Source organism: Ochotona princeps, chromosome 16 (genome assembly GCF_030435755.1).
Source record: "Ochotona princeps isolate mOchPri1 chromosome 16, mOchPri1.hap1, whole genome shotgun sequence".
Taxonomy (NCBI): domain Eukaryota; kingdom Metazoa; phylum Chordata; class Mammalia; order Lagomorpha; family Ochotonidae; genus Ochotona; species Ochotona princeps.
In genome coordinates, this window is record NC_080847.1 from 18,958,908 (window position 1) to 18,985,502 (window position 26,595).

The 26,595-nt window shown below is 39.2% G+C and overlaps 1 protein-coding gene and 1 non-coding gene across 4 annotated transcripts in view; both read left to right on the forward strand.

The window, feature by feature from the left end:
- CDH8 (cadherin 8) overlaps window positions 1-26,595 on the forward strand; it is a 346,924-nt gene that overhangs the window by 222,827 nt on the left and 97,502 nt on the right. For all 3 annotated transcript variants that reach the window (XM_058674767.1, XM_058674770.1, XM_058674768.1), the window contains exon 8: window positions 10,505-10,641. In XM_058674767.1, coding sequence (XP_058530750.1) covers window positions 10,505-10,641 — 137 coding nt within the window. The remainder of the gene's footprint in view (window positions 1-10,504; window positions 10,642-26,595) is intronic.
- Window positions 9,254-9,360, forward strand: LOC131482299 (U6 spliceosomal RNA). The gene has a single exon (XR_009246879.1). It is a non-coding gene; the product is annotated as a U6 spliceosomal RNA (small nuclear RNA).

The window sequence follows — 26,595 nt, forward strand, 5'->3', positions numbered from 1 at the left end:
AGATAGTCATTAAATACAGTGAATGTAGGAGGGAAAGGATGAAATGGAATGCAAAGACTGAAAAGGATTCAGAGCTTAGCTGCCCTGGCATGTCGTTTGGCCTTAGATTTTATAGTTTCCTAAATGGGTCCAAACCCTTGTTTTGTCACTTTTTCTCTGCTGAGGATGTTTTGCCAGTGTGGTTTTCCTGAAGATTCCTGTTTTGGCTGTGTTTCAGAATAGACACTGCCTCCCCCTGGTGGGGTCTCTGACCAGTAGCTCTCCCCAGTGCGGGCATACACACACACACACACACACACACACACACACGCACACACACCTCTCAGAGACTTAGAAATCCTTTTACATTGCCTTAGAAACATTATCATGTTACAAAGCGAGCCAGTTTTCATTCAAAGCAATGGAAATGTCACAGCAATGTGTTGGAGTGGCTTTTTTCAATGGATTAGTATCACACTTGGCCATCAGAGTCAATCACTAAGACATTATTAAAATTACATAAAAGATAAAAATTTAATTTTAATCTCTTCTCAGGTTATAAAACACATTGTATTTTTCTATGTTTGCCATCAGAATTTTCAATTATGCATGGTTATTTTCCTGAGTCTAAGAAAAATATGTTCTAGTTTCTCCAAAGGTATTATGTAAATTCTGCAGAACTGAGAGTATGTCAAACTTAAGGAATCATTAGGGAGTAACTTTTTGTGTTGCCCCAATGCTGCAGAAGGTAATGCATGAGACTGGCTTTATAATGTGATTTTCCCTGAGTGCCTGTGGAACACACTCTAAAAATCACACACTCAGGAAATCTGGCTCCAAAGGAGTTGGCACTGGTTCGAACTCTTGAGATGTATGTATTTAACACCCAGTAGACTCAAAGGCACAGGAGAATGATTTGCATGGAGTGATTCTCCTTCCAATTTGGGGAAATCAGGCAGAAAGACAACAAAACTATGCCATGTGAAGGCCAAAGACCGGACTCTTTCAAGGGCTTTTGCTAGTGCTGTGGTGGTTCACCTAAATATTTGTCAGAGTCTCTTCTACAAATAATGATAAACATTCACTCTGATATCAGTTAATAAAGCGTAAGGACAATTACAATGCATTAGCTCATTTTAGCTGTGCATTAACCTTTTAAGATAGGCAGTGCTATTGTTCTCATTTTTATAGGAAGTGATTGAAATGCAGATGTATTAATTGGCTTAGCAGAGAAGTTAGGAACAGAAGATTTATTGTCTGAAGTAATATTAGATTTTCACAAATCTGTGCTTATTGTGCCGGAATGAATTCGGCTGTGAATAACTTTTTAACCTGTTATTTATTTATCTCATTATTATGTTAATCTGGGAGGCTGCCTGTGTGCACTGCAAGCTTCACCTGCAGTTTGCTTTGGTTGCCCTAGAGTCCCTAGGAATGCAAACTAAAGACTCTTTGACCTTAGGATTGCGATTTTAAAAATCACCAAAGTCTTCACAACAGTGTCAAAGTCTGATGCTCTGTCCTGCAAACAAACAAAAGAGACTGACAGAGAATGAGGATTCTGGCAGCCTGGATACACTCAGAATGAGTTGGAATAGGTAGGAAACTATATACGTGCATTTTCAAGAAAAAGCTGAATGTACATTTTTACATGCATATGCACATATTCATACTGGAGGTGGGATGTGTAGTTGGACTGTGTTCCTGGAGGAACTATGTCACTCCATTTAAAGTTATTTTATATCAGCAGTTGTAGCAAGCCAGATGTTTGCTAGTTCCACAGATAATTAAATTCAGTTAGCCATTTCAGCAAATTCTCATCCACTGCACCACTATATTTTCTCAAATTTGCTTCTGATCTTTGTAAGCAACTCAGAATTAAATAAACTGGTGATACATACTGCGTCTGATGTCAGAGACTTGTCTGTTACACTACCCTCTTTGAACAAGGGGCTGAGTAATTAGGGAAGAAATTTCTGGCATTTTTGTCCTTAATTCCATGACATAAAATAATGAAGTCTTGAACATTTCATTTTAAGAAACAGCCCCACGGGGTAAAGAAGCCATAAAATTGAAGACAATCAGAATGTTAGATTAAAAATGGAAACATTTGAATGGGCTTTGTGAATGCTAGTGATCATGGATGATGCGGTTTCTAAAACATGTGTAAATAGACTTGAAAGGGTCTCTGTTTCCGAAAGTTTCATCATTAGGACAGAAATTAACATGACCCGAAGAGCCCATTCTCTCACAGGCGTCTTCTCACTGTGTTAATGAGAAGTTTGTTTTGACTGGGGCAGAAAGATAGTTTTCTGATACACACATAGTTCTTCTCAGTACTAGATCTTTTATCTTTAGCACTACAAGCAATTCAGAAAAAAAAAAAAGAGAACAAGCCTAGTGTGTATAATATACATATGATGGAGGCTACAATATTACAGAAAGAAATACTAGGCCTTTAATCATATGAATTAGAGGTGTAAGCCTTGTGGCACCTGAGGCTATGCTGTTGCCTGTAGTGACAGTCTGCCATGTCAGAGTGCTTGTTCCAATGCCTAGCCAAGTTCCTGCTAGCGCTCCTGGGAAAGCAGTAAGATAGACCACAAATACTTGGGTCCTTGGCATCCATATGAGAGACAGTTAAGGTGTTAGTTCTTGGCTCAGAGGGAGTTCCTAGCTCATAGCTTTGATTTTTACCAAGAACTAGCTGTTGTACTCCTTTGGGAAGTGAACCAGCAGATGAAAGAACTCTTTCTCTGCTTTTTTTTTCTCTCTCTCACTTTCTCTCTCCTCTACTCTTTATGATGCTCTGCTTTTCAAATGTAAAAAAATAGTATTATGAAATAAAGAATAAATTAGAAGACATTATACAACTTGATATTTTATTCTTCCTCTTTCCCTCTCCCATCTCTTGTTTGTCTTTATATCTCTTTATATTTTATGTTTTATCTCTTTATGTTAGGCATTATAACAACACATGCTCAATAAATGTTTCAACATCTTTCCAAAAAGTAACTATTGAGTAACTCCAGTATGAAAATCTCGTTTATGTGATATTACGCTTATGAATTGGACATTTTGCCCTTGAAAGACAGGCCGTATTTTTGGTATATATAACTGAAGAGCAGCAGAACTTAAGGACATGTAGGAAGTCCTGGTGCACGTCTTAGAAGCTGGGAAACTTATCAAGCTTCTGGTCTCTTTAGCTCAGACCCTGTGATTTATATGGATACCCATTGTAGTAGTAGCAGTAGGAATAACTTTAGCAGTAGCAATAGAATAGTAGAAGTACTTCACACTGACATGGGTAAATAACAAAAATAATTTTGGAATGCTTTTCAACTGTAAGTTGAATGGTTTGGTTTTTCCATGAACCGTTAAAGAATATGAATGTCAGTCTTTATATATTTCCTTGCCTCTATTTTTTTTACTACTCATTTATTCATTAATTACATTGTATTACATGACACAATTTCATAGGTACTGGGATTCTCCCCCCTTCACCCCAAACCCTTCCCCCATAGTGAATTCCTTCACCATGATGCATAACCACAGCTCAAGTTCCGTTGGGATTCCCTAATTACAACCTCACACCATAAAGAGTCCAGCATCCCACTGTCCAGTCAAGTTCAACGGCCTCTTAGGGAGGCCCTCTCAGGTTTGAAGGCAGAGTCAGCAGAGTGTCACCTCTATCAATTAGAAGCTCCAACGTATCATCAACAACAATCCAGGTACGATGAGACTGGTGCAGAGTCCACTGATTGACACAGTCCATCTTAGAGTTTCCCCTTGTCCAGTTTTTCGCTGCAAACCTATAGCTGAGGTGGTTGATTCATCTACTCCACCTTCCATCTTTTCTTGGTTAATGTTGTGATTCCTCCATTTTGTTCAGGGGAATCCCAAAGAAACTTTGAGGTGTTCCCAGTCCAGGCTCCTACATGTACTACTAGTAAGCACAGTGCCCGCCACAGTCCACCACTCCGATCAGCTGGTGGTTGTAACCCCTGGGTTGGTTCTGTTCTGAGCCCCGACCTCCATTGGAACCAATAAGTATTGCAGCTCTTCCCGGCTCTGCCCATCACACACTCGTCCCTCACCTAAACCAGTGGGAGGTGTGCTGGTCGGGTGCTGTATTCCCTACTGGCACAGGCCATTTCACCTTGGCATTTTGTGTTTTGTACTGTTTTTATCGCAACCAAACCTGGCCAGGCCCCCACACAGTTCCAGCACTCGGACTTGCCAGTGGGTGACGTGAACTGACTCAGCCTGGTCTGCCCCCAACCCGAGCCAAATGTATGCCAGTGGGTCACTTTCCGAGGCCTCTTCTGGGTTGTTTACCTCCATGCTTTCTGCGTTTATTTGTAGGGTCAGTGTCCTGTCAGAGGAACTGTTCAGATTCCTCCATCAGACCCCTTCCTGGTGTCAGGCTTCACGCATACCAGCAGGTCCTTCAGCCAGCACCGCTCTTCAACCCATTCTGGTTCCTGCTGTTGAGAGTTTCAGCCCAGCCTTGGCTCGTCCATACCCACATATAGCTCACATATGGCTCAGTTGGGGTTGAAACCTAGCCGAGCCCGTCCCACATCTATCCTGGTCCTCCAGAGCACCAAACTGTGTTGCGGTCTAACCTGGCATGGTGCGTCAAGTCCGAATCCATATTTGTGCCAAGGGATTACAACTGTGACCCAACCAGACCTCAGCCCCCTTCCAGTTCCTGTGCCCCTTAGTGGTAAGCTCCACCCAGCCAAGGCCTCCCCCAAGCTCCCCAACCAGGCCTGTTCCCAGCCAGTGTTAAGTATGCCAGAGGTTGCTCTGGATCAGCCCAGTGCACCCCAAGGACTGTCATGCCTCCTGCATAGACTCCACCGGCCCTTCTAAACCATCTAGTGGGGTCAGAGTTTCCACGGGGATTGGTCCACACATACCTGACACATTCTAGCCCCGAGTATGGTTGTCAAATGCCAGACAATGTCATAGTCTTGCCTTCTGTGACCCCTCTGCTGATCCCTCATCCTATCAGGTAATGGGGTATCCTGCTGGACAAGCCCTGAATTTTGCCTTTTGAATGAACTGGTGTTGGCAATCTGCACTATAAAGTGACTACAGGTTCTTCAGAGGAAGATTTACTGCCATTGAGAATCTTAAGGACTAATACACATTCTCAGAGAACTGTGGGGTCAGCATGGAGCGATTCATGTAGCATATCAAACAAAACAATTCCAGAACTTCCTGGCCGGGCGGCCAGCAGGCACAGCCTGGTGCCAAATGGAGCACTGGCCACCCGGGAGCCACTCACCCCATGTATGTACGTACGTGGTGGTAAGCCTGGCTGTGCTAGGCTGGAATCGTGGCGGGGAACCCGAGCCCTCCGGGCAGCAATAGCTGCCCCGGGGGTTGAGACGCTCAGCCCTCCGCCCAGATCCTCCTAACTCCTCCCCCACTTCCCCTTGCCTCTATTTTCATCTACTCTATCAATATGAGCTTAATGGGATCTCTTACACACTGAGAAATGGGTTAATTCTGTTTAGTAATTTTTTGTGTGTCTAATATGAGTTACCTTTCAAGTTTTTTATGGACAAGTAACACTCTGTGAAGCAGATCGTTTCTACCTCTTGTTGATGAGTATCTGAGATCAAGAAGAAGTATACAGTTTTAGTGTGATTCTCCAGGTGTGATTCTATTATATACATACTCTGGCTTCAGTCTTACATGCCGCTAATCAGAAGGGCATTGAGGACTCCAGGAAAATGAACTGGCCTTAGGGTCTCCTTCCAAAACATCATGGCGTGCTGACAGCGTACAAAGTACATTGGAGTCTGGAATCCAAGTCATAATCCCACATTTACTGTTTTTATCTCATTCCATTTCTCTTTAAAACTGTTTTCCCTCAAGGGGAAAATTTGTCATCATGTTGCAATTTTAAGTGTTGCTCCTTATTGCAGCTATGAATGAGTAGATAAGATTGGAGGAACTGAAAGGATAGAATGTGTGGGGGCAGCTCTAAGGACCAGAATGAAGAAGGGTGGCTTTTGCAGCAAGAGGTGCAATGATGTAGCTGGGGTATGTGTAGGAAGTAGGATGCGGAGGCGTGTGAGACTACATCTCAGAATATTTCTAAAAATGGCATGATTAACATTTCACTTTTTAAAATACATCTTATAAAATATCTAATAGGAAAACATAATTAAACCTGCCCGAAAATAATAGGCTTCAATGGGTTCATGTGATGGAGACTTTGATGACACGTTGATAGAAAAACAAACAGGTACAGTGTTACCAAAAATATCAGTATACTGTATCATTAGTTTTATATTATTTCTTGCTCTGCCTTTCCAACTGTATATGCATTTTAAGTCTTCTAATGTATGTCATGTGTAAGACAACAATACAAAGAGCTGGAGACAGTCAGATATTCCTTCCATTGTTTCATTTCCCAAATGGGACTGGAGCAATCTGAAGCCAGGAACTCAATTCCCATTTGAGAGATAAGTGCCCAAGTACTAGAGCCAAACCTGCTGCATGCCAGGGAGCACATTACCAGATGCTTGAATCAGGAGTGGAGCCAGGGCTCAAACCCACGCACTCTGGTATGAGATGTAGACATCCCATCGGGTATTTTAACTGCTGTGTCAATCACCCACTCACATCACCCTCAGTCTTCAGTCATTTAAACTAGCATCTTTGTGTGCTGGCTTCCACAGTTGATTGATTACACCCCTAGGGTTCTGTGTTTGCAGAACCTTTTACAACAGTCCCAAAAATTTCCAACTGGTAAAACTTGCCGCTGTGCCCTTGCTGAGCACTATACTGAAAGCATGTGAATGAAGTGAGGTATAGGTACACCCCCTCCCTTTCCCCATTTCATAAGTCTTCCATCTAGCTCTAGCACTCGATAGCATCATTCCCTTTGCGTCTTGTTTCTGTTCTGTGTGTTAGTCCCACAATGGATGCCTATGTACCAAATATGTTCAGATCTGTGTTTTCTTGTCATTATTTCTTAAGCAATGCCATAATAACCATGAACATAGGAGATGCTTTGTGTTAGGTATTATACATAATCTAAAGATGATTTAAAGTATAGAGGATGTGCACTAACTACACGAAAATGCTATGCTGCTTTGTGTAAGGGGAAATCCAGGAACCGACCCTCGCCACCACCACTGAACACGGAGGGAGGGAACAGAATGGAAGACGCAAAGTGCATCTTGCTCTGTGCTTGCCATGAATGTGGTGGTTAGTGCATTCCTACTGGGTGTAAGGCTCAGATGGAATTTCTGTGGTATTTAGCCACTCTTGTGAGCCCTTATAATAAGGCAATTGAATGTGCAAAGAGGCAGCAAGAAGTGTCTCAAAATAGTTGAGGTAGACTTAAAACTGAATTTTAAACTACGTCGTTCCTTTCTTATCAAGCTCTTTCATTTGTGCAGTCTTGTAATATTATGACAGTCTTACCTCTGATCTTACTAAAGAGCTGTATTTATAACCTCTTTTACTCATTCTTATGACTCATCCCATAAAGTCTGTCATGAAATGGAACTTAAAGATGAGAAAAAAAATCTACTTTTGGTAGAAATGTGAAAATTCAATCACACTAAATATTTATTTTACCATTTACAGTATTTTAAGAAAAAAAATCTGTTAAATGTTGTAAATAAGTAATTTTGTTAATTTCTTTTAACAAGAAATGATCACAATTATGATGGTGATGATGATCTTGTATTTATTTACAGTTAAATACCAAGATTGATTTGGCTTTCTATTGTTTTGAAGATCTGTTCTTTTTTATTTGAAAGTCAGAATTACACAAGGAAGAGACAGAGTGGGCGAAATCTTTCAACTACTGGTTCACTCCTGAGATAGCTCCAAGGGGCAGGACAGAGCCAGAATGAAGAAGCCAGGAGCCAGGAACTTTACCCAGGCCTCCCGCACAGGTGGTAGGTCCCAAAGCTTGTACCATCTTGCGCTGCTTTTTCCAGGCCATTAGCAGGGAGATGGATTAGAAATGAAGCAGCCAGGATGCAAACTGGGACCCATGTTAAATGTTGGTGTTATGCCACAGTGCTAGACCTTTTAATTTTTCATCACTTTTAGATATAGATATTTCATGTCTATAAGCAAGAAACCGAGGCCCAGTGAATTCACTGATTATCTCAGAAGTGGCGATATGTAAAAGATCTCATTTCTTCCCAGTTTGTGATCTGCATGACATATCTGAATAAGTTTTCTTCTTTTTAATTGTCAAATTCCAAATGCCCTGTTGTTATTCCCACTAGTTTTTCTAGTATAAAATTTCAAGACCACTGTTAGACAGCAATAAAATAGCAGAGTTTCTGATTTGGGATGCACATATTTAGTTGGTTATAGTCTTAAGAAAATTAGCTGATACAAGAATATTTGGATTATCAGTTGTGAGATAATAAAACCACTAGAACCTATGGGCATGTTTGGAATGAAGAAAGTAATTATTAGTCCACTGGTTGGTTTTTAGCTTTTTTAGGAATCAGAGCACACATTATATGTAAAACAAAGTGTATGTCTGTTTAGTGATTTTGTAGTGAAACGAGAATTCTTCATCTAATCAATCATCGTTTTCCTTTGTGTTATAACAGACTCAAGCACTTTGCTGTAAAAAAAAACTCTTCATTATATGTATTTTGTCGAAGCACTGTTAATTCCTATCCATCTTTGCTTTAAATCCTTTCTGAATTTCTCAAATCATCTTAGGGAGTTGAGCTGAGAATAGTTTGTAAATTCTTGGACTAGAGCTAATAGATGAGTTTCTCGGTTATGAGTGGTGTGAAGAAATTGCAAAATCAGGAATTGCAATTTCATTTCACATATTTTTAAAAGCAGTGTGTCAATATACATTGACATATTAAGGTCCTGCTGGAATTATTCCAAACTTTTACCGATGCTTGCCTTTGGTGCTGAGGCTGTAACAAGGATGGATTTTTTGATAGCTTTTGAATCAAGTACAAAGGAAAGTAATATGATTTATTGAAAAAATGGCTAAAAAGAAGGAGGGAACTTCATCTGTCTTCCTACTTTATCTGCTTGTCTAACAGCTGTCTCATGGTTAAATATAGGTAGAAATAAATAAAAATAGGTACATACGTATTCATATACAAAGATACAACCAGTTTTCTGTGACACCCACTGAAATGTTAAAAAGATACTATGAAACAGAGAGAATTACAAGCATTTTTCTTTCATTTTATTGTAACATTATCATCTTTTTGAATCGACAAAAAATTCTAAAATGTCCAAAAAAGTGGTGCTTGCTTCCAGAGCACTTACACTGAAACTGGAACGATACAGAGAAGATAAGCATGGGCCCTGTGCAAGCATGACATGCCAATTCGCGAAGCATTCCGTATTTTCAGAAAAATTTTAAGTAAAAAATGTATAAAAAAGGTAATATCTATGAAACTGTGTCACATAATACAATGTAATTAATGAATTAATAAAAAAAGAAAAAAAATGTAATATTCTCTATACCAATGGATTTTAGGCTTGAGAATTAATGAGAATCATTGAATGGAAAGATATCCTGTGTGCTTCTAAAGTGCTAACTTCCAGTGGGAGAGATTTCTACAGAACCTGTTGCACTGATAGAATTATACATGCCTTTTTTTTTGTGCCTCCATTTTATCTTGTTGTAATTCCTTTCAATGTCCATTTGCAGGCAACTTTTTGCATGTTTGCTTGCTGTTTGGTATGGCCTAAACATAATCAAAACCAATGATCCATAATCCAAGGAAAATCTTTGTATATAAAACGTATCAATACAATTTGTGCACTGAGAATTAAATATTGTTCTTGAGAAGAGTTTGCTTTAGCCCTTAGACATCTTACTTATACTATTTTCTAAGTTTTTCTCAATCGGGGAAGTACTAACGTGTCCATGTGAAATTCTTACTTTAGTAGAATTTAGTGATGCATACATGCATGCTAAAGTATCAATTATAAATTTTTTAAAAATTATGCAGAATCATAACAGAATACCTAAATATATGCTGTACTTAAACTGAAAACAAAACAACCACCATCAAAAGCAAAATGAGACCTCTAAATGCATTTCAATTAAATGAAGATTTAGCGAAACATATATTTCCCTTCAGTTGTCATGAGTAGCTTATTGCCTAGCACCATACTGCTTTGGGCTTTAGTCCATTGTTTTATAAGATATTTTGTGGCAAGTGCTAATTATCATAAGCTGTCTAATAAATGTGATGGATTGTCCAATTAACTCTTCATCAGTATCCGTTTTTGAAGGTGCTACCTATTGAAACGGATGGTGGTTTATGACCTCCATGTTGCATAGGTAGCTAATTGCTCCTTGGACAATAATTGTTGAGTTTCTTGTGCCTCATTCAGTCATTTTGTTGTACAAATTATGATACCACTGAGTTTCCCAAAACATTTGACTTTACAACTATGGCTCTCTCAGGATTACTAAAGCCTTGCTGTGGAATGCATGGATCATAGCAACATTGAGAGATTTACAGATATGTCTGTCTTGCAGGTTTTCCATCGACCGGCACACTGACCTGGAGAGACAGTTCAACATTAATGCGGATGATGGGAAGATAACACTGGCAACACCCCTTGACAGAGAATTAAGTGTATGGCACAACATAACAATCATCGCTACTGAAATTAGTAAGTGATTGAGCTTCTTCATTTACTCTTATGTGACTGGGTTAAATTTGTGCCTCCTAATCACTTGATAAATGTCTCTTTTGCATTATATATTTAATAAGTGAAATGTATCCTGTTTCTCCCAAGGAGCCCTAGAATTCATGATCCTAAAACACAATCATTTTTTTATGATAAATTACCAAAAGTTGCAAGATAAGTAGGGAAAAAATATTCTTACAAATATTTTTTATAACTTACATATTATATATCTTATTTAGGTTTTACAAAATTGGTTTACGTTTCAAAATATAGTAAAGTATTTAATACAAGATAGATTTAAAATATTTCAAAACTATGCAGTATAATTTAAGAAAGTACACATTTATGTATATTGCATATGCACTTTATAAAGAAATGCTCATATATTTAAATTACACAAATATGTATACACATATACATGTGGAATATATAAAAGGAAACTTCACAGTGTAGATTTATATTACATTGCACAGATGAGCTTGTAGATAACAGCGTTTTGCTTTTTTCCTAGAATCTAATGTATTTCATACAGTAATAATAGACTATTTAAAATTGTAGCTTCAGAATCAATATAATTTTCATGATTGCATATGAAATTTAATGCTTGTAATGAAAGGGTCACAAGTTCTAGGTATAATAAAATAATATATTTTACTTTTTGTTCATTTTTCATGAGCATGCATAGCATAGCTTCTTTGCATATAATGACATTCTTGAGTCTCTAAGTCAAGGCTATATGATGAGATTTAGCTTTATGCTACTTTGGAGAACACTCCACTGCTCGGTGTCTTTATTACATAAAAATTCAAACAAACAAGAAACAAATTCATCCTATTCTTAAGCAAAATACATTTTGCTTATTAGGTGAAAGCCTTCTTTCATAAAAGAGTTGATGAACCTTTAAAACCTGTACATAAATTTTAAAAAAGAAGTTGTACAGAAATTAGAGGGAAACAGTAAATTCTTTAAGGAATTGGAATAGAGAGAAGATGTATAAGAGGGTACCAATCAAGCAGGACTCATGGACAACCACATCATGTGGAAGATACAGGCGATATAGGAGGAATGCCCCTGCATGCACTTTAGGGTCTTTGGACGGTAAGCTGAAAACAGGGGACAAATCTCTGAAATATATGACTAACATGATTCAGTAAGAGTTCTCCTGTTCTGTGATAAGAGGAAAGTTGACCACATGGAACCTTATATGACGAACTTCTGCATGAAAGGGGTGCAGGAGTAGAAAAAGCCTGTTTCTTAGCACCATCTTGAATGCAGGAAAAGATGGCACAAGCAGTTGAAGCGTGGTTCAAAGCTATCAAGCTTGGGTCCTACATAAAGACAAAACCTTGGAAACCTTGCTGCTTTTCTTGCCTCCCCTGATGTGTTACACTGGTGGTAGTTTATTCCTGTAAGTTAAAGAGAGAAGACATCACTTGGGGTATTGATCTATTAAGAGTGTTCACCGAGTTTAGAAGGTTAGAAACATGAGCTTTTTGTAATATAAAAAGTTGAAGTCCCAGGATCACTTTAAGCCTCAGAGATAAGCTATATCTATATAGATTGGTTTAAGGTTTTATAAAACACTCAGGAGATTCAGTTTTCCTTCAAGTACGTAGGCAGAAATTATTTTCCAAAAAAAAAAAATTTCTCATACATTGAGTGCGACATAGTTAACTTGAATTCATGTTACTTCGTTTTATGAGGTAGATGCCTTTACATACATATTCATCAAAGTTGTCCCAATTAGAAGCAATCATGTACTCAATTCCAAGAAGTAAAAATAAATGAATACACAGAACAGGTGCTTAACAAACATTTCGGGGAAATCCAGAAACAAAAGACTCATTTACGAGGAATCACAAGCAAATAAGGATGACAGATCCAAAAGCAGATGTTCTAGGGCAATGAGCTGTTAACTCCTGGGTGGCAAGGGTACCAAACCCAGGCAGGGAAGACATCCATTTGCTCAGTCGTTCAGTAATTATTGATGGCATGTTTACTATTTGCCAAGCACTCACTTGGTGGCTGGGAAGCATAGCGGGCAGTAAAACAGCCAAGCAAAGTGCCATATTGGAGGTTTCACTCACGTAGCACCTGGAAGCCCCTGTGTGTGAAACTGATGAAAATTAATCTTCTGAGAAGTCCAAAAAGAAACACACAGAGGAAAGGAAGGTGATGAGTACTTAGAATTCCAACAGTACCATAATAATAGCGTGAAAAAAACAAAAACAATGATGGGCCTCCTTCAGCAACATATGATTGTATTCAAGTATTATTTCCTAATAAATAGGACAAATTTGCCTTTGTCCATGATTAAACTAATGCATTTAAAGTGTTGCTGTGAGATTGTTACAAATAAAGTCTAACAAATGAGGAAAAATGTGAAGAGTGGAATATTTAACATGTTCATTTTTTCAGAGAAATAGCCCAAATTCCAAAGGTTTATGGTTAGTTCAGTGTGAGTCCAGTATACTTATGCCCCCACAAAGCCCCTCGGTTTATCTGTTAACTTCACAATATGCATCATTCAGTTGATGTTGGTGTTAATTTTTTTTATCTTTTCTTTTGTTTTTCTTAAGTCACAGATTGAGAGGCGCGCACACTCACACACACACACACACACACATACACACACACACACTACCGGTTTAGGTTGGCCAAGAAACAAGTTTAATTCAGGTTCTAATTATCAGAGAATGTAGGGCTATAAACTGAGATGTTTGCCTGACTCTTAAAATTTCACTCAACTTTTCTAGAACAAATGCGGATAGAAAACAGAACTTAAATTCTATCTGTATACTAAAAGCAGGGGTTGGCATAAAACTGAAAAATATACAAAGTGTGACTAATCTATCTGTGTTCTGAATCATTCAAGAAGTAGAAATCATATCATAGAAAATCTAGAAAAAAATCAGAGACATGATGAATTTAGCTTAGAAACTTGTTTTGTTTACTGAGCCCATCACATAATATTTATCTTTCAAAGCCACAAACCATGTCTTGGGGAAAAAATAATAAAGAGAGATTTATTTTATTTGTCCAAAATGAATATTTAAAACTACCCAGGATAACAGAACTCCACAGGGGGGAAGGTTCTACTAATGATAAAGAAATAATCATTCCGAAGAGAACAATTTGAAATTACTCTCAAAATGCTGCTCTCATCAGACAAAAGATTTAAATGAACGAAATTAAGCTAAAAATTGGATTTTATGGAAGTCCATCTGTTATCTTTTAATGAGAATGGAAATGTTCTTTATCCTCTTGGGTTAAGACTCACTTACTCAAGGCTGAGCTACTTCACTCCCTGTGCACGCATAACCCACGCAGTACAGGGATGAGGGTAGCGGCTGCCGTTCCGAGCAATGGACCTTTCTCATGTGTGCCGGCAGACAGACACCACATTCTCCCAGGAGCTCAGCTTCTGTCGAGTATCTGTGCTTGTCCCAAGCCTGTCTAGCCCAGAAGCCAAACTGCATGACTGCTGTTCGACACAATGGGGAAGATTTTAGGTAAATGTATTTTACCAATTAAACATTGTGCAAACATTGTGTTAGCCTTATGATACACTTAATTCTCAAAACATACTTTAAAAACAGGTATTATTGTTATATACATTGTTCATACAAGAAAACTCGGGCACTGGTTAAGGAATGTAGATCTGGGGTTTTGTGGAGAACAAGGATTCATTGCTGGAGGTACAAGATTGGACCTGTCTGATTAACTTCAAGATTCCCGTTTTGGAACGCCAGCCACAGAAGCCTCCCTTAGCTCTTCCTTTTCCATATGACCTTCTGGCGCTACCACATCACTTCTCAAAGGAAGCGAATGAGCAGAGCTGTTTCCTCCATAAAACCAACACTGGGGCAGCAGGAACTAGGCTGTGATGGAGGAAAGTAGATATGATCAGAGCGCACCCACCCCACCGAACATTTGTAACCAAAATAGAAATATTGTCTAAGGAATAAGATGGAGCTTTGGAACTCTTTATGATGAAATCAAATTCCTTGATTGGGAAATTGAGGTAGAGAATAATGAAGTTAACAAAGTATATTTCAAAAGACTGGATTTTTATGAAGAACACCCAGATTATTGTTTCAAACAAAGAAACCAAAAATAGTCCTGAATTTCAACCAAGACACACTGCATCATAATCCAGAATAAGAAAAACATTTTTTTCCTAAATTCTCTGCTCTGCCCTCTCACCCCCCCCCCCCCCCGCCACACACACACCTAAAAGTATACATATAACTAAAACAGGTGGTACTGCAAAGGAAGACAGAGAAAAGATGAGGTGGTTTTTGACATTTGCTTCATCTTTATTTTTAAAAACTTTGTTCCTGCACTGATTATGCGATATTGAGATACTGAAATTGAGGCTAAGGTTTTGCAGCATTGGAGAACACGAGCCACCAAGCAATGCTGTAGGAGAGTTAAAGCTTATTAGAGGAGAGCGAGCTATTCCATTGGCTTAGAAGAGAGTCCCTGAAAGGGAGTTTCAGGGATGCTGAGTGCAAATTTTTAACTCATGTTCTTCGCACAGGATCTGATACACAGCAAATAGTGCAAAAATCCCTGAGGCTCTGTACCTGAGAACCGCCAGTTGGCATTTGTAGAGAACAGGCAACTCCTGCTTACCTGAAAGTATTTCAAGTCAGGAAGCATATAATTACCCATTAAATTAATCTCTTTGAGTTAGTGATAATGCATAGCTCTGGCCCACTACAGTGGGCTGCACACAGTATTGCAAATAAAGCTATTCACTAATGATGGTTAAAGCTCCCAGGGAAAACACTATTTGTCAGTACTTAAGGAACATTTCTTCCTGGCGTGGGGCCCAGTTGCCAGAATAATTGCTTTGTCCATCTTATGGTATTTAGTGTACACACACACACGCACATACACACACACACCTTTATAGGCAGCTCGTTGTGTAGCGGTATCTGGTATGCTCCAGTTGGTTTCTATTGGGGTTCCAGCGGTATCTTACCCGCATAATCATGGGTGCATTATTTCCTTTTTTTACTCTGTTTTCTCATCTGTAACATGACAATGGAAATTATCCTGAAAAAATCTTAGATGTACTGAGAATTGAATTAAAAGTGGTAGAACTCTGCCTCACAGTGTGAACTCCATCTGTAATTTTTAGAAAGTGGTGTATAAGCTGTCTATGTTTTGCTGGAACAGCTTAATTTAAAGTATTTATTTCATTTACTTTGCTACCTCATCACCTATGCACAATCCACCATCCTCCCCAAAATGGTGTTACATCTGGGGGCAATTAGGGCTAACATTAAAATTAGGATTAGGATTATGTTGAGATGAAGTTGTAAGTTTTTACTACACAGTAGATGTGTGGCCACTAACTTGCCTCCGGACTTGGGTTTGTGTGTGGTGGAGATTGGTCAAAAGCTAAACAATGGCCCCAAAATTGTTGCCGGCAAAGGCTTCTACAGGCTCATATAGTTCAAGATTTTTAATACTATATCAAAGTCCTGCCTGAAACACAACATTCTTTTTCTGTGGCATGGTCAGGACTACAACTTTGTTAAGACTGAGTAATTTCTGTGTGTACAGTGGAGTGCATGGAGTGATGACACTGGCTGGTTAGAAAGTTCTTGTGAGAGGGAAAAGGTAAATAGAGCGCAGTGAGATTTCAGATGAAGGAGTGCTTCCATGGCTCCAAAACATCAGAGAGGTTTTGGAAGTAGGGATAACATGCCTGGGATGCAGGACTCCTACCTCAGGTAGCCTCACGGGTGCTGGAGGACGGAGATTAATGTTCTTAGCGAAGAGATATAGAACAACCACAAATCAGAACAGAGTAAATATGGGAAAGTAACGCAGAACCCACAAGTTCCCAGGGAAGGGGCCATCTTCCAAAAGGCAATTCCTCTAGGGAAGAATTTGAGTTTTTCTTCCAATCTGAAGGAAACCTGCTGAGGTCCAAGAAGATCATCCTAGTAGTAGACCACATTATTTTACTGTAAGCCTTGTGAATCTCCTGGCACTGTTGATGGCCCACAGTTCATATACTACATCCTATTGACTCTGGGTTTTCTTTTTTTGTTGGCTTTCTTTTGTTTTGAAATTGTCCTTCCAATCTTTCCCCCAAACCTCCTTATCTCTTAATTCGTCTCCCCACTTCCTTTCTGGGCTACTTTAGACAGATCACACAGATTGAGAATGGAGATACAGAATTTAAGCACACACTCCTTTTTGATGTCAGTGTGATTAATAACCGTGGAGTCTTAATCTACAAGAGGAGACTAGCTGAGAGAGCCCTATCCTTGCAATGCTCTGGTTTGTCTATGCATATTGATTCCTAAAGTTGCTGTAAAAACTCTTACTATTAGCAACTGTACACAAAGAATAGAAAGGCCAGATTTTTGGCTTCAAATTGTAACCAACTGGTAACTTGTAGCATATAGTCATCTCCAGGGCTATAGTAACATGTAAAGGGAGACACAGAAAGAAGAATGATACTGCGTGAATGTGTCCCTAGGCTTTTGTTCCTCTTTCAGGGTGGAGAAATCCTTAGTACTTGGAAACACAGTATAGCTATCAGTCTGAACTTCAAAGGGGATAGAAGGCTCTGCTAACTCAGTTTGCTGGGATGACTCATTTCTTTCATTTAGCCACTCTCAATCTGTTGGTCAGATACTTACTCCCCCCTCCCCCTTTATAGCCTTGCTTCCATCTTTACTATTTGGAATGATTGGCTATACCTGAGAGGTGTGTGATAAAGAAAAAAATATATATATTTAGGTGCTGCTGAGTCAGACAGAAGATGGGAACCAAGAGCCAGGGTCTTAGGTACTTGGGCCCATTTTCCCCTACTTTCTCAGAAGTGTGTCAGAACTGGAGCATCATGGACACTAATGAGTGTTCCTGTGGGGAGCCAGCATTACAAAAAGATCTGGTCCCATTTTGTCGCCTTTGTCACAATCTTGATTATGGCGTACTAATGAAAAAATAAAGTTCCACTAAAACTACAGTTGCAACAATGATTCTTAATATTAAATTTATCACCCAGTTTTCTGTGTAACAGGCAAAATGGCAACATTTCAATATAGTCACAATGGTTGAGACTGGGCCAGCCAAAGAGCCTGCTGCTTCTTCGAGATCTTCCATGTGGGTTCAGGGGCTCACACACTTGGGCCCAATTACAGAAGCAGAGAATTGGATCCGAAGTGGAGCAGTTGTCATCCAGATGGGATATTGGAGTCTCAGATGGTGGCTTAACCTACTGCATCATAACATTGACCCCTTGTTAACTTTTGTTAAGTCTACTAATGTATTTATAATGTTTGGGATAACTTCCGGTACACAGGGCTAATGTAAGTGTTGGCATTATTACTTACTGATGCCTCTGGCAGGAATATATTCCTTTATTTTTAGTTCTCTCTTGGTTATCTAAGTGTTCTTTTCACAAGATTGATGGAGGATTATTGCATGCATTTATTTGATGTGGTTTATTTGATGTACTTTTATAAGAGAAGAAATAGATAAGGCCCCTGCTTTCATAAACCATTGTATTATTGTTGTATTATTGATCACTGTTCCATCCAGGAAGCCTGGTACTGTGCTTGGGGATCCTGACTAATATTTACTAAATGAATGAATGAATAAAGGGCATAAGGCATTGACACCACTGGGAAGTACTCTGATGAATTCTGATTCCAAACAAACACTATTAATTGATTGGTGCAAAGGATCTTTGTTTTAATACACACTACTCAGCTCTTCATTAGAAATAAACAGCCAGCCAGCCACACATACACAAGGGGATTCTGCATTTTCTTCAAGTCATGTTTTCCTGTGTGAGGGAAGCTGAGACACAAAGGGCAGGGATGACTTTGCTCTCCTTGTATTAAAATTGTGGGGAATTGACTATGCTCCCAAAGAGTCATTTAGAATATTAAGCAAACTTGGGAGTCAGAGACCATGAGAAAATGCTGGCAGAGAGGAGCCTCCAGTCCCCCAGCTTTTTCCCTAAGGAGCAAGGCTTCTGATCTAGGAATCTTTATTTCTATTTCCTATGGAGAGCCTTGAGGCAAGTTCTGAATAATGCCAGCCCACACTTCATTACCCAACAAGCCCGTTTATCATTTAATCTGATCTGTATTGAACAAGTAGAAGCAGGTTACAAAGCTGCAAAGCCAAAGGAATGAAAATGCAGCACGTTCTCTGATTACAGGAATCCCTAATCCAAAGCTTACAGACACAGCCTAAAAATAGTTACCAATTCATCTGTTTCCACCCCAACCCACCAGCCATTTCAGAGCTGGGTCAAGTGGTCTTTTATCTAGGTGGTGTGGTAGAAATTTAAACTGCGATAAGTTGGCCTTCATTTCTTTCACGGTGGTGTGTATCAGTTACTGCATGCCCTTACTTATGTAGCTGACAGTGTTTGATCCCTAGAACTGTTTATAGGACAAGGAATTACCTGCCGTATCAGGGTTCTATAGAGTCAATGGTATATGTATTAAGATATATGAAAGCGGACGCCACAGGAGGAATGGCTCACCTGATTGTTGTAGGTGGTAAGATCTATGACAGATTGTCTTCCGACTGGAGACCCTAGGATACCTGTAGCTGAGATGATCCAAGTATGGTGGTCTTAGAGCCAGGGGTGCAGAGAATGTAGCATTCAGATCCAGACAATACCTTGAGTGCCAGCTAGAATGCTACATACAGCAGTTCTGGGATCCAAAGACTAGCAAGCTGGACAGGAGTTCAGTGGCCTCTAACTGGACTGTTATCTCCAGCTCCTCAGGAAACTGATACCATCCATCCACATTTAGGGCAGATCTTGCCCTGCTAGTCCATTCAGATGTGCTCATCTCTTCATTACCCACCGTCAATGATGCTTTTCTGGATTTCTATGTATTGTGGTTAAACCAGGCAATGTAACATCCAAAATGAGCCATTTCACTTCAAATGGGATTGAAGGGGAGTTGCCAGATGGCTAGTCCCAAGGATGTATCAGGTTGGCTTCCTTTAAGGGCTGATGACCATCCTTCAAGGAATTCAAGTCAGCCAGTCAAAAAGAAACTAGAATGGACTACGTGGTGCAGCATTCCATTCCCACAGTGCCTGGGATTGATCCCTGGCTCTGCTTTTGATCCAACTTCCTGCAAATGTTTACCCTGGGAAATAGCAGGTGATGACTCAGTACTTAGATCCTGCCACCCACCCAAAAGACCTGTTTTAAGTTCCTAACTTCTGGTTTCAGCCTAGTCCACGTGACTGTTGTTGGCTTTTGAAAAGTGAATCAACAGATGGGAGTTCTCTCTCTATCTCCCTTCCTCCCTACCTAACTCCTTTTGTTTATCTTGCTTTTCCTTTATAATGACTGATACATAAATTTTTTAAAAGGAAAAAAGGCAAACATCACCTGAACTGCAGCTTTGGGCTAGGTTGGGTGCTGAGCCATTGAAAGCACTGTTTCATCTCAGTCTCCTAGAAATTTCGAGGGAACAACGAGAAAACTTGTCTGAAATGTGCAAGTACCTTGTCAGGCCCACATACACAAAATCCACAGAAATGTCCCACTCAAACATAATGCTTCATTTTCTCACATTAGAACAATTTATCTAAACTTCCTTGAACATGCAGCATGCTGTTTCTGAAACATGTACATATTATTCTGGAATGACAACGTCAAGCTAATTAACTCTTACATTACTACACCTGCTTACTCGCTGTGAAGAAAACTCTTCTGAATTTAGTACAAAGCATAGAGGGATGCATGCAAAAATCTAGCATATCATTTACAAAAAATAGCATGCAGTGGAAGTAGGGTGAGATTTATGTACTGGATGAGAAACACAATGTTTCTGGAATGATCTTTTGTAGAAGGTATTTTTTTTATCAGAATCATGAAGTAGCAGTCAGCATTTATCAGGGTTGCATTTTGCAGTTAGAAAATTCCTTGACCAAGAAGAGGGGAGCTCAAGAGATTGGACAGGAGGTAAATATAGATGAAAAGTTAAATGAAGCCAATTATGATTGTCTCTAGAGAGCAGATCAAGCAAAATTATTTTGTTCCTGAGTTAGAGGGGTCCAGGAAATACAGTGAACTAAAGAAAGGCAGAGCCTAGAGTATTAATATTTAAATAAAGGAGAAAGATACATTACAGACAGAGTGGAGTACGCAGGATACAGTGCATGGCTGCAATGTGATATCTTTAAACTGCATCATGCTTCAGAACCACCTGGAGGGTTTTGTTAAAGCCCAAACAGCAGTGCATGAGTTTGTATCTTTAGTAAGTTCCCATATGAGGGTCAGACTACTTAATTAAGCATCGTCTCTGCTTCCTAACCCATAATATAATTAAAGCCTCTTCAGAGATGGTGTTTAAATGGACAAAAACTTTCATCTGGTTAAAACCAGTGAAGAAAAGAAAAGAAGCAAGATCAACTGGAGACTGTATATCTTGGAGACCAGATCAAAAATAATTGTACCATTAAAACTCATGCTACTTACTATGTGCCAGGCATGTATTATTGACTCTTTGTGCCCTTAATATGTTTAATTCTCACAATAACTCCATGAGTCAGTAGCATCAGTTCCTTCATCTAAGGAAACAAATAGACCAAAGCTACATCTTGGCAGATTTAGACAACTCGGAGTCCACGCTACATTTCTCTGACTCTTTGGGCTAGTTTTCAAACATGCAGCATCTGTTCTTTTCTCCTGATAGCCCAGTTGCTATTCAGGCACCTGATAACTCCTATTCACAAGTTAGGTGGACCCATCATGCCCAGAGTTTAAGTATTCACAGTCTTCCTTCAACTACTTCTTCATGAGGAGTGTGGATCACAATGGGAAATTATGTGTAGGCTTCTCGCTTCCTGAAGGGAGTGACTGATGTGTAGTGGGCTGAAGGTCCTGACAGGAATAAGAAGAAAGGTAAGATTTGCAGCAGTGTACTCAGTTCCATGGTGAGAAGGCTTTTCTGGCTTCTCTGCTTCCTAAATTTTCAAGTCAGTTGAAGTCTAGATGAGCAGCTAATATTGAAGTTTGAATGTTCTTGCTACCTGCTGAGATAAGCCTGGAATAAAGCTGAAGTCTGCTCCACACCCCTGCTGCCATGATTTAATGACAAATGTTTAAGAATAGGCTGGAGAAGAGAGGCTTGGAATAAAATTGTAGATAACAAAGGTGGATGGGAAAAGCTTAGTCTTTGCATTCAAACAAATAAGAATTCTAATGTAGGTTCCACTAACAGTTATCTACTTGAATGTAAACATTTATTGACCTATCTAGTTTTTTTTTTATAATTTAAAGAGAAATTACAAAACTTAATAGAAATCTAAAACTGATTTTACTGATATAGACAATAACACATTCATATGTAAGTATATTCATTACACATCTATGTATATAGTAACCTAACATGAACAAGTTTACAATTAGCACTGGTTTTGACAATGCTAATTACGTGTCTTCATTACTATACTCTTTTAAGGAGATTGCTCTAAATTTGATATTTAAGGAACATTTGCTTTATACTTTTTGCCTTAATATTTAAAAATAATTTATTTGATAGAGTTACAGAGAGAAGGAGAGGTAGAGGGATTTTTTTGTCTGTTGATTTACTCCCCAAATGGCTCCAAAGGCCAAAGCTATGTTGACCCAAAGCCAGAAGCTTGAAGCTTACTTTGGTTTTCCCATACGGATGCAGGTTCCCAAGTACTTGAACCATCCTCAAGCCATGAACAGGGAATTGGGTCAGAGGAGAAACAGCCAGGCCTCAAAGCAGCACCCACAGGGGATGCCAGTGCAGAACGTAGCCTACTACGCCAGGCCGGCCCTTGCCTTAAATATATTTAGCCACTTGTTCAGTAAAAAGAGATAAACAAATTTACTGTACTGGAAAGAAACTATCTGGAAAAAAATTTTTTTGAGGAGGAGGGGTTGCCTTTTAAATACTGTGTTAGGCACAATATCCAGGTATCTTTATTTGGTCATATTCAAATGTCTATGGATATAAAAATTTGGATCCTGAGCCAGCACTTAATTTTCTGTTCAGTTGTTTTTCACAGTTACAATATTTTTGTGCAGCAGTTAGAAAGACTGGATAAAGCAGGATGTTATAGAAACCTACATTTGTTTATTTAAGTAAATATATAAAATACATCTAAGACAGAAAATTATATGCCAGGTGACTTCTAAGGCTGATACCTAAGATACATATGAAAATATCTGGATATCAGAGATGGTTTATTGGACATGGATTATAGGAGGCAGATACATATTCTATAAATGGCTTCTGGCATAGAAACAGAAGACCTTAGCAAACATAAGAAGTGCTGAATTAAGTATCTTTCTGAAAGATTTACTTATTTTCGGTTGAAAGGCAAAGTTACAGAGAGTTGAAGAGACTGACAGAATGCTTGTCCATCTGCCAGCTCACCTGCAGCAGTTGGCGCTGGGATAGTCACAATCCAGGAACCAGGAGCCTCTTCTGGGTCTCTGCTGTGGGTGTAGGGGCCCCAGGATCTGGGCTCTTCTTCACCACCTTCCCTGCCAGGCGGGGGGCTGGATGTGCAGTGAGGCCCCTGGGACATGAAGAAGTGTGTGTATGGGATACTGGCACCTTAAGTGGAAGCTCTACTAGCCAAGCCCCTGCACCAAACCCTGGATTAAATATCTTTATCTGAATTTTGTTCTCTGGAAGACTGCTTTGATCCTTGGTAATCAATGTGAAAATGATTGCAGTCAAATAAACAAAAATAGGTGTGTTGAATAATTGTGGCATGGTAATAAAAATGTTAGTTCACATGAGTACCAACCACTAGAGCACATGGCTGTAAACCTAACTCCTGATGTGGGTGTGTAGCTTTTGGAGTGTAGGAGGAAATATATGGCCTACAGTTAAGTTTTTCAATGGAAGGAGGCAGCAAACATGGAAGCAACGTAGAATGACACAAGGAAGGAATTAGGTGAGATGCTCCTCTACTGCCCTGCAGTCCGGCTAGATGCTTCATTCCACAGGAGAAGAAAAGCATGAATGTGATAACAGAGGGGATATTAACAAAGGGACATCCAGGAGTTTTGGAGGATTTTGCGATGAAACAGAGGACCTTGCTAATCTTGGCTTGCGTCACTCAGAGGGCACTCTGTCTTATGTAGCTTAGTTCCACACAAACCTTTGGATTGACTTTTTTTTTTTTTGCACTGCGTAATAGAGGTTTAGCATCAGTCATCTGGAAATTGCAATTCTGAAATACTTCAAAATCTGAAACAGTTTGAATGCTGACCTTATGCCACATCATGGAACTTTTATTACACATGCAAAATTATTTAATACTACCGTCAAGCTGTGTTTTGAAGATGAATATGAAAAAAATGAATGTTGTATTTAGGTTTAGGTCCCTTCCTCAAGATATCTTAGTGTGTAATGTGCAACTGTTCCAAAATCCTAAAGCATTTGGAATCTGAAATGTCTCTGAACCTGAGTGTTTCAAACAAGGGACCTTTAATCTTTAGAATAAGAATGAAGCGTTAGCGTAAATAGATGGCCATGGTATATCTTGGTTTGCAAAAGCGACAAATGGATCTCGCTCTTTTTTGAGCAAGAGAAGAGCTAAAACTCAGGAAAGCATCATGGCTTCTAAAGTGCAGTCTGCAATCCCACTTGCTTCCTTGTGGTTTCCACTGGGTTATATCCACATCTGTAAAACTAACCACCATGCAGGTGGTGACAATAAAGATCAGAAAACAGAATAGCCTTTCCAAGGCTACTTAATTCCAGACAGTTTTGTCCTAGGTTTGGTGAGATTATGACTTGCCTGCTGTGCAATCCACAGTGTTCCTCTTTCAGAAAGGCAAAGGAAATAGTGAATTTCATACACTGAGATAGGGTGGGGTAAGCACCCCAGGCTCTGTTGAGGTCTGTGAACTACGCTTTTCCAGGTCACCCCCGCCCTCCACACCGTGTAACTAGGCAGGGTACAAAGCGCTAAATTATAATTGACATACCTAAACTCCATTGCTTGTACTCGGTATTTTCCAGGTCACTGTAGGATGGTTATTTTTCTCAACTTAAGAAACAAGTGCAATAAAATATGCTGATAAAATGGTAGCATTCTTGGTGACAATTTCCATCATTTTTGAGCCTATGTTTCTCAATGCTTGGCACAAAGCACATTGCAGAGAGATTTCCATGCAGTATGCAAACCATCCTAGAGTGTGGTGAATGCTGGTAACCATTGCATGGGGCTGAAGACAGGGAGGCTAGCACAGCCCTCTAAGCCCGAAAAGCTTTACAGCTAATATCTGAAGAAGCCAGATTCTCTGCCTTAGTGAGACGGGACAGCACAAGCTGTGGGGGACGTTTTACTTTGAGTATGTGGTTATTAACCATCCTCTGAGGATTTGGCTAAGACACGAATGCGCCAAAGCAACAATCCTGATCAGAAATGTGATGGTAGACGAAAATTTCAGTTCTCGCCAAACTCAGGACAAAAGTGTCATTCTCAGTGAACCTGGCAGCATAAATGACATTTTGAAAAGCTTAGTCACAGAACCAAAGTGCTTGTCAGATGAGAGTAATTTGGGGCCCTGCATACTTCTTTTGTGCTAGCAACAGAAATTCTTTACATCTCAGTTAGTCTCTATGCTTTGGCAACTGATTCTTTGTCTTGCTTTGTTTTTTGTTTTTTACTAAAAGGAAGCCTGAAAACAACCATATGAAATAGGCCAGGTTTTTTTTTTTTTAATATTGTAGTTTTAGTGGTATAGCTAAAAATGGGAAAGTTTAAGTTATTTCCTCAAGATTATTTCATTAGACAGTACAAAGTCATTCTGCTGCCCTAAGGCTTTTCATGAATTCATAATCAGGTTGCGCCTAACTAATATTCATTTTGCAAGAACAGATATGCAGCGGATCGATGCTAGAAATGTAAACCATGATGACGGTGACAGGAATAGCATCTTCTGGTTTCACTGCAAACCTCCATCGGTTTTGTAGAATGATTAGTTTATTTACAAACACACTCACAAATCCTTTTTGCAATCATGTTGGGGAGTGTCAGCAGAGAAGAAAAAGTCAGATTTCAACTGTGCATGTTTGCACTGTCTTCAAGCCAGCCAAGTGCCTGCTGGCTTACTCTGTACAGTATGTCCACTCTTATCTAGCTGCAGATTGCTTTCTTCAAAGCACGTAAATGGATGCCCGGAGTGAGATCATTATTTGGACCTGAATTTAAAAACACTAAAATAATCTTGACCTACAACTCCTATTACAAATGGAAGCAGCTTGCACATTCTAGTGACCTCCAGCTTTTTTAAACACAGTTTTTCGACATACAAAGTGAGATTTTAAAACAGAGAATTACGCTATTCCTCATTTTACAAAAATTGAAATACACAGTGGTTACATGATTTCCTCCCAATCTGTGTTCTAGCACCTTGTAAAATTTACGTGTCCACGCCCTCTGCCTTTTTAATATGAGTAGGCCCTGTACATTCCTGTTGTTACATAGATTCCTGGCAAGTGTTTACACTGACTCTGTGATGTTGCTTAGATTCTGTGCTGTGTGTTCAACTGCTTTCTGCACTAGGGTTTTCTCAAAGGAAGGAAATGAATTGAATAAATGTACCAGCCCATTGTTGTACTGGGTCAAGCTAGATACAATTTTTTTTTTGAGATCTTACTGCACATCTTAAAATAATACATTTAATTTTTTTCTATTGTGATTAAAGCCCCAAGGGAGAAAAGGAGTATATATGAATAGTTATTCAGTGCAAAAGGAAAAAAAACCTAAATTCATCAGCACACGCATACACAACCAAGCCACAAATGTAGGGAAAAGTGTGATAAATATCTGAACTAATGTAGAAGAATTCTGGTAGGAACAAACTCTATTTGTCCAATTACTAAATTCGTGGAATGATGAGTCTCCTGACAATAATATAATCTT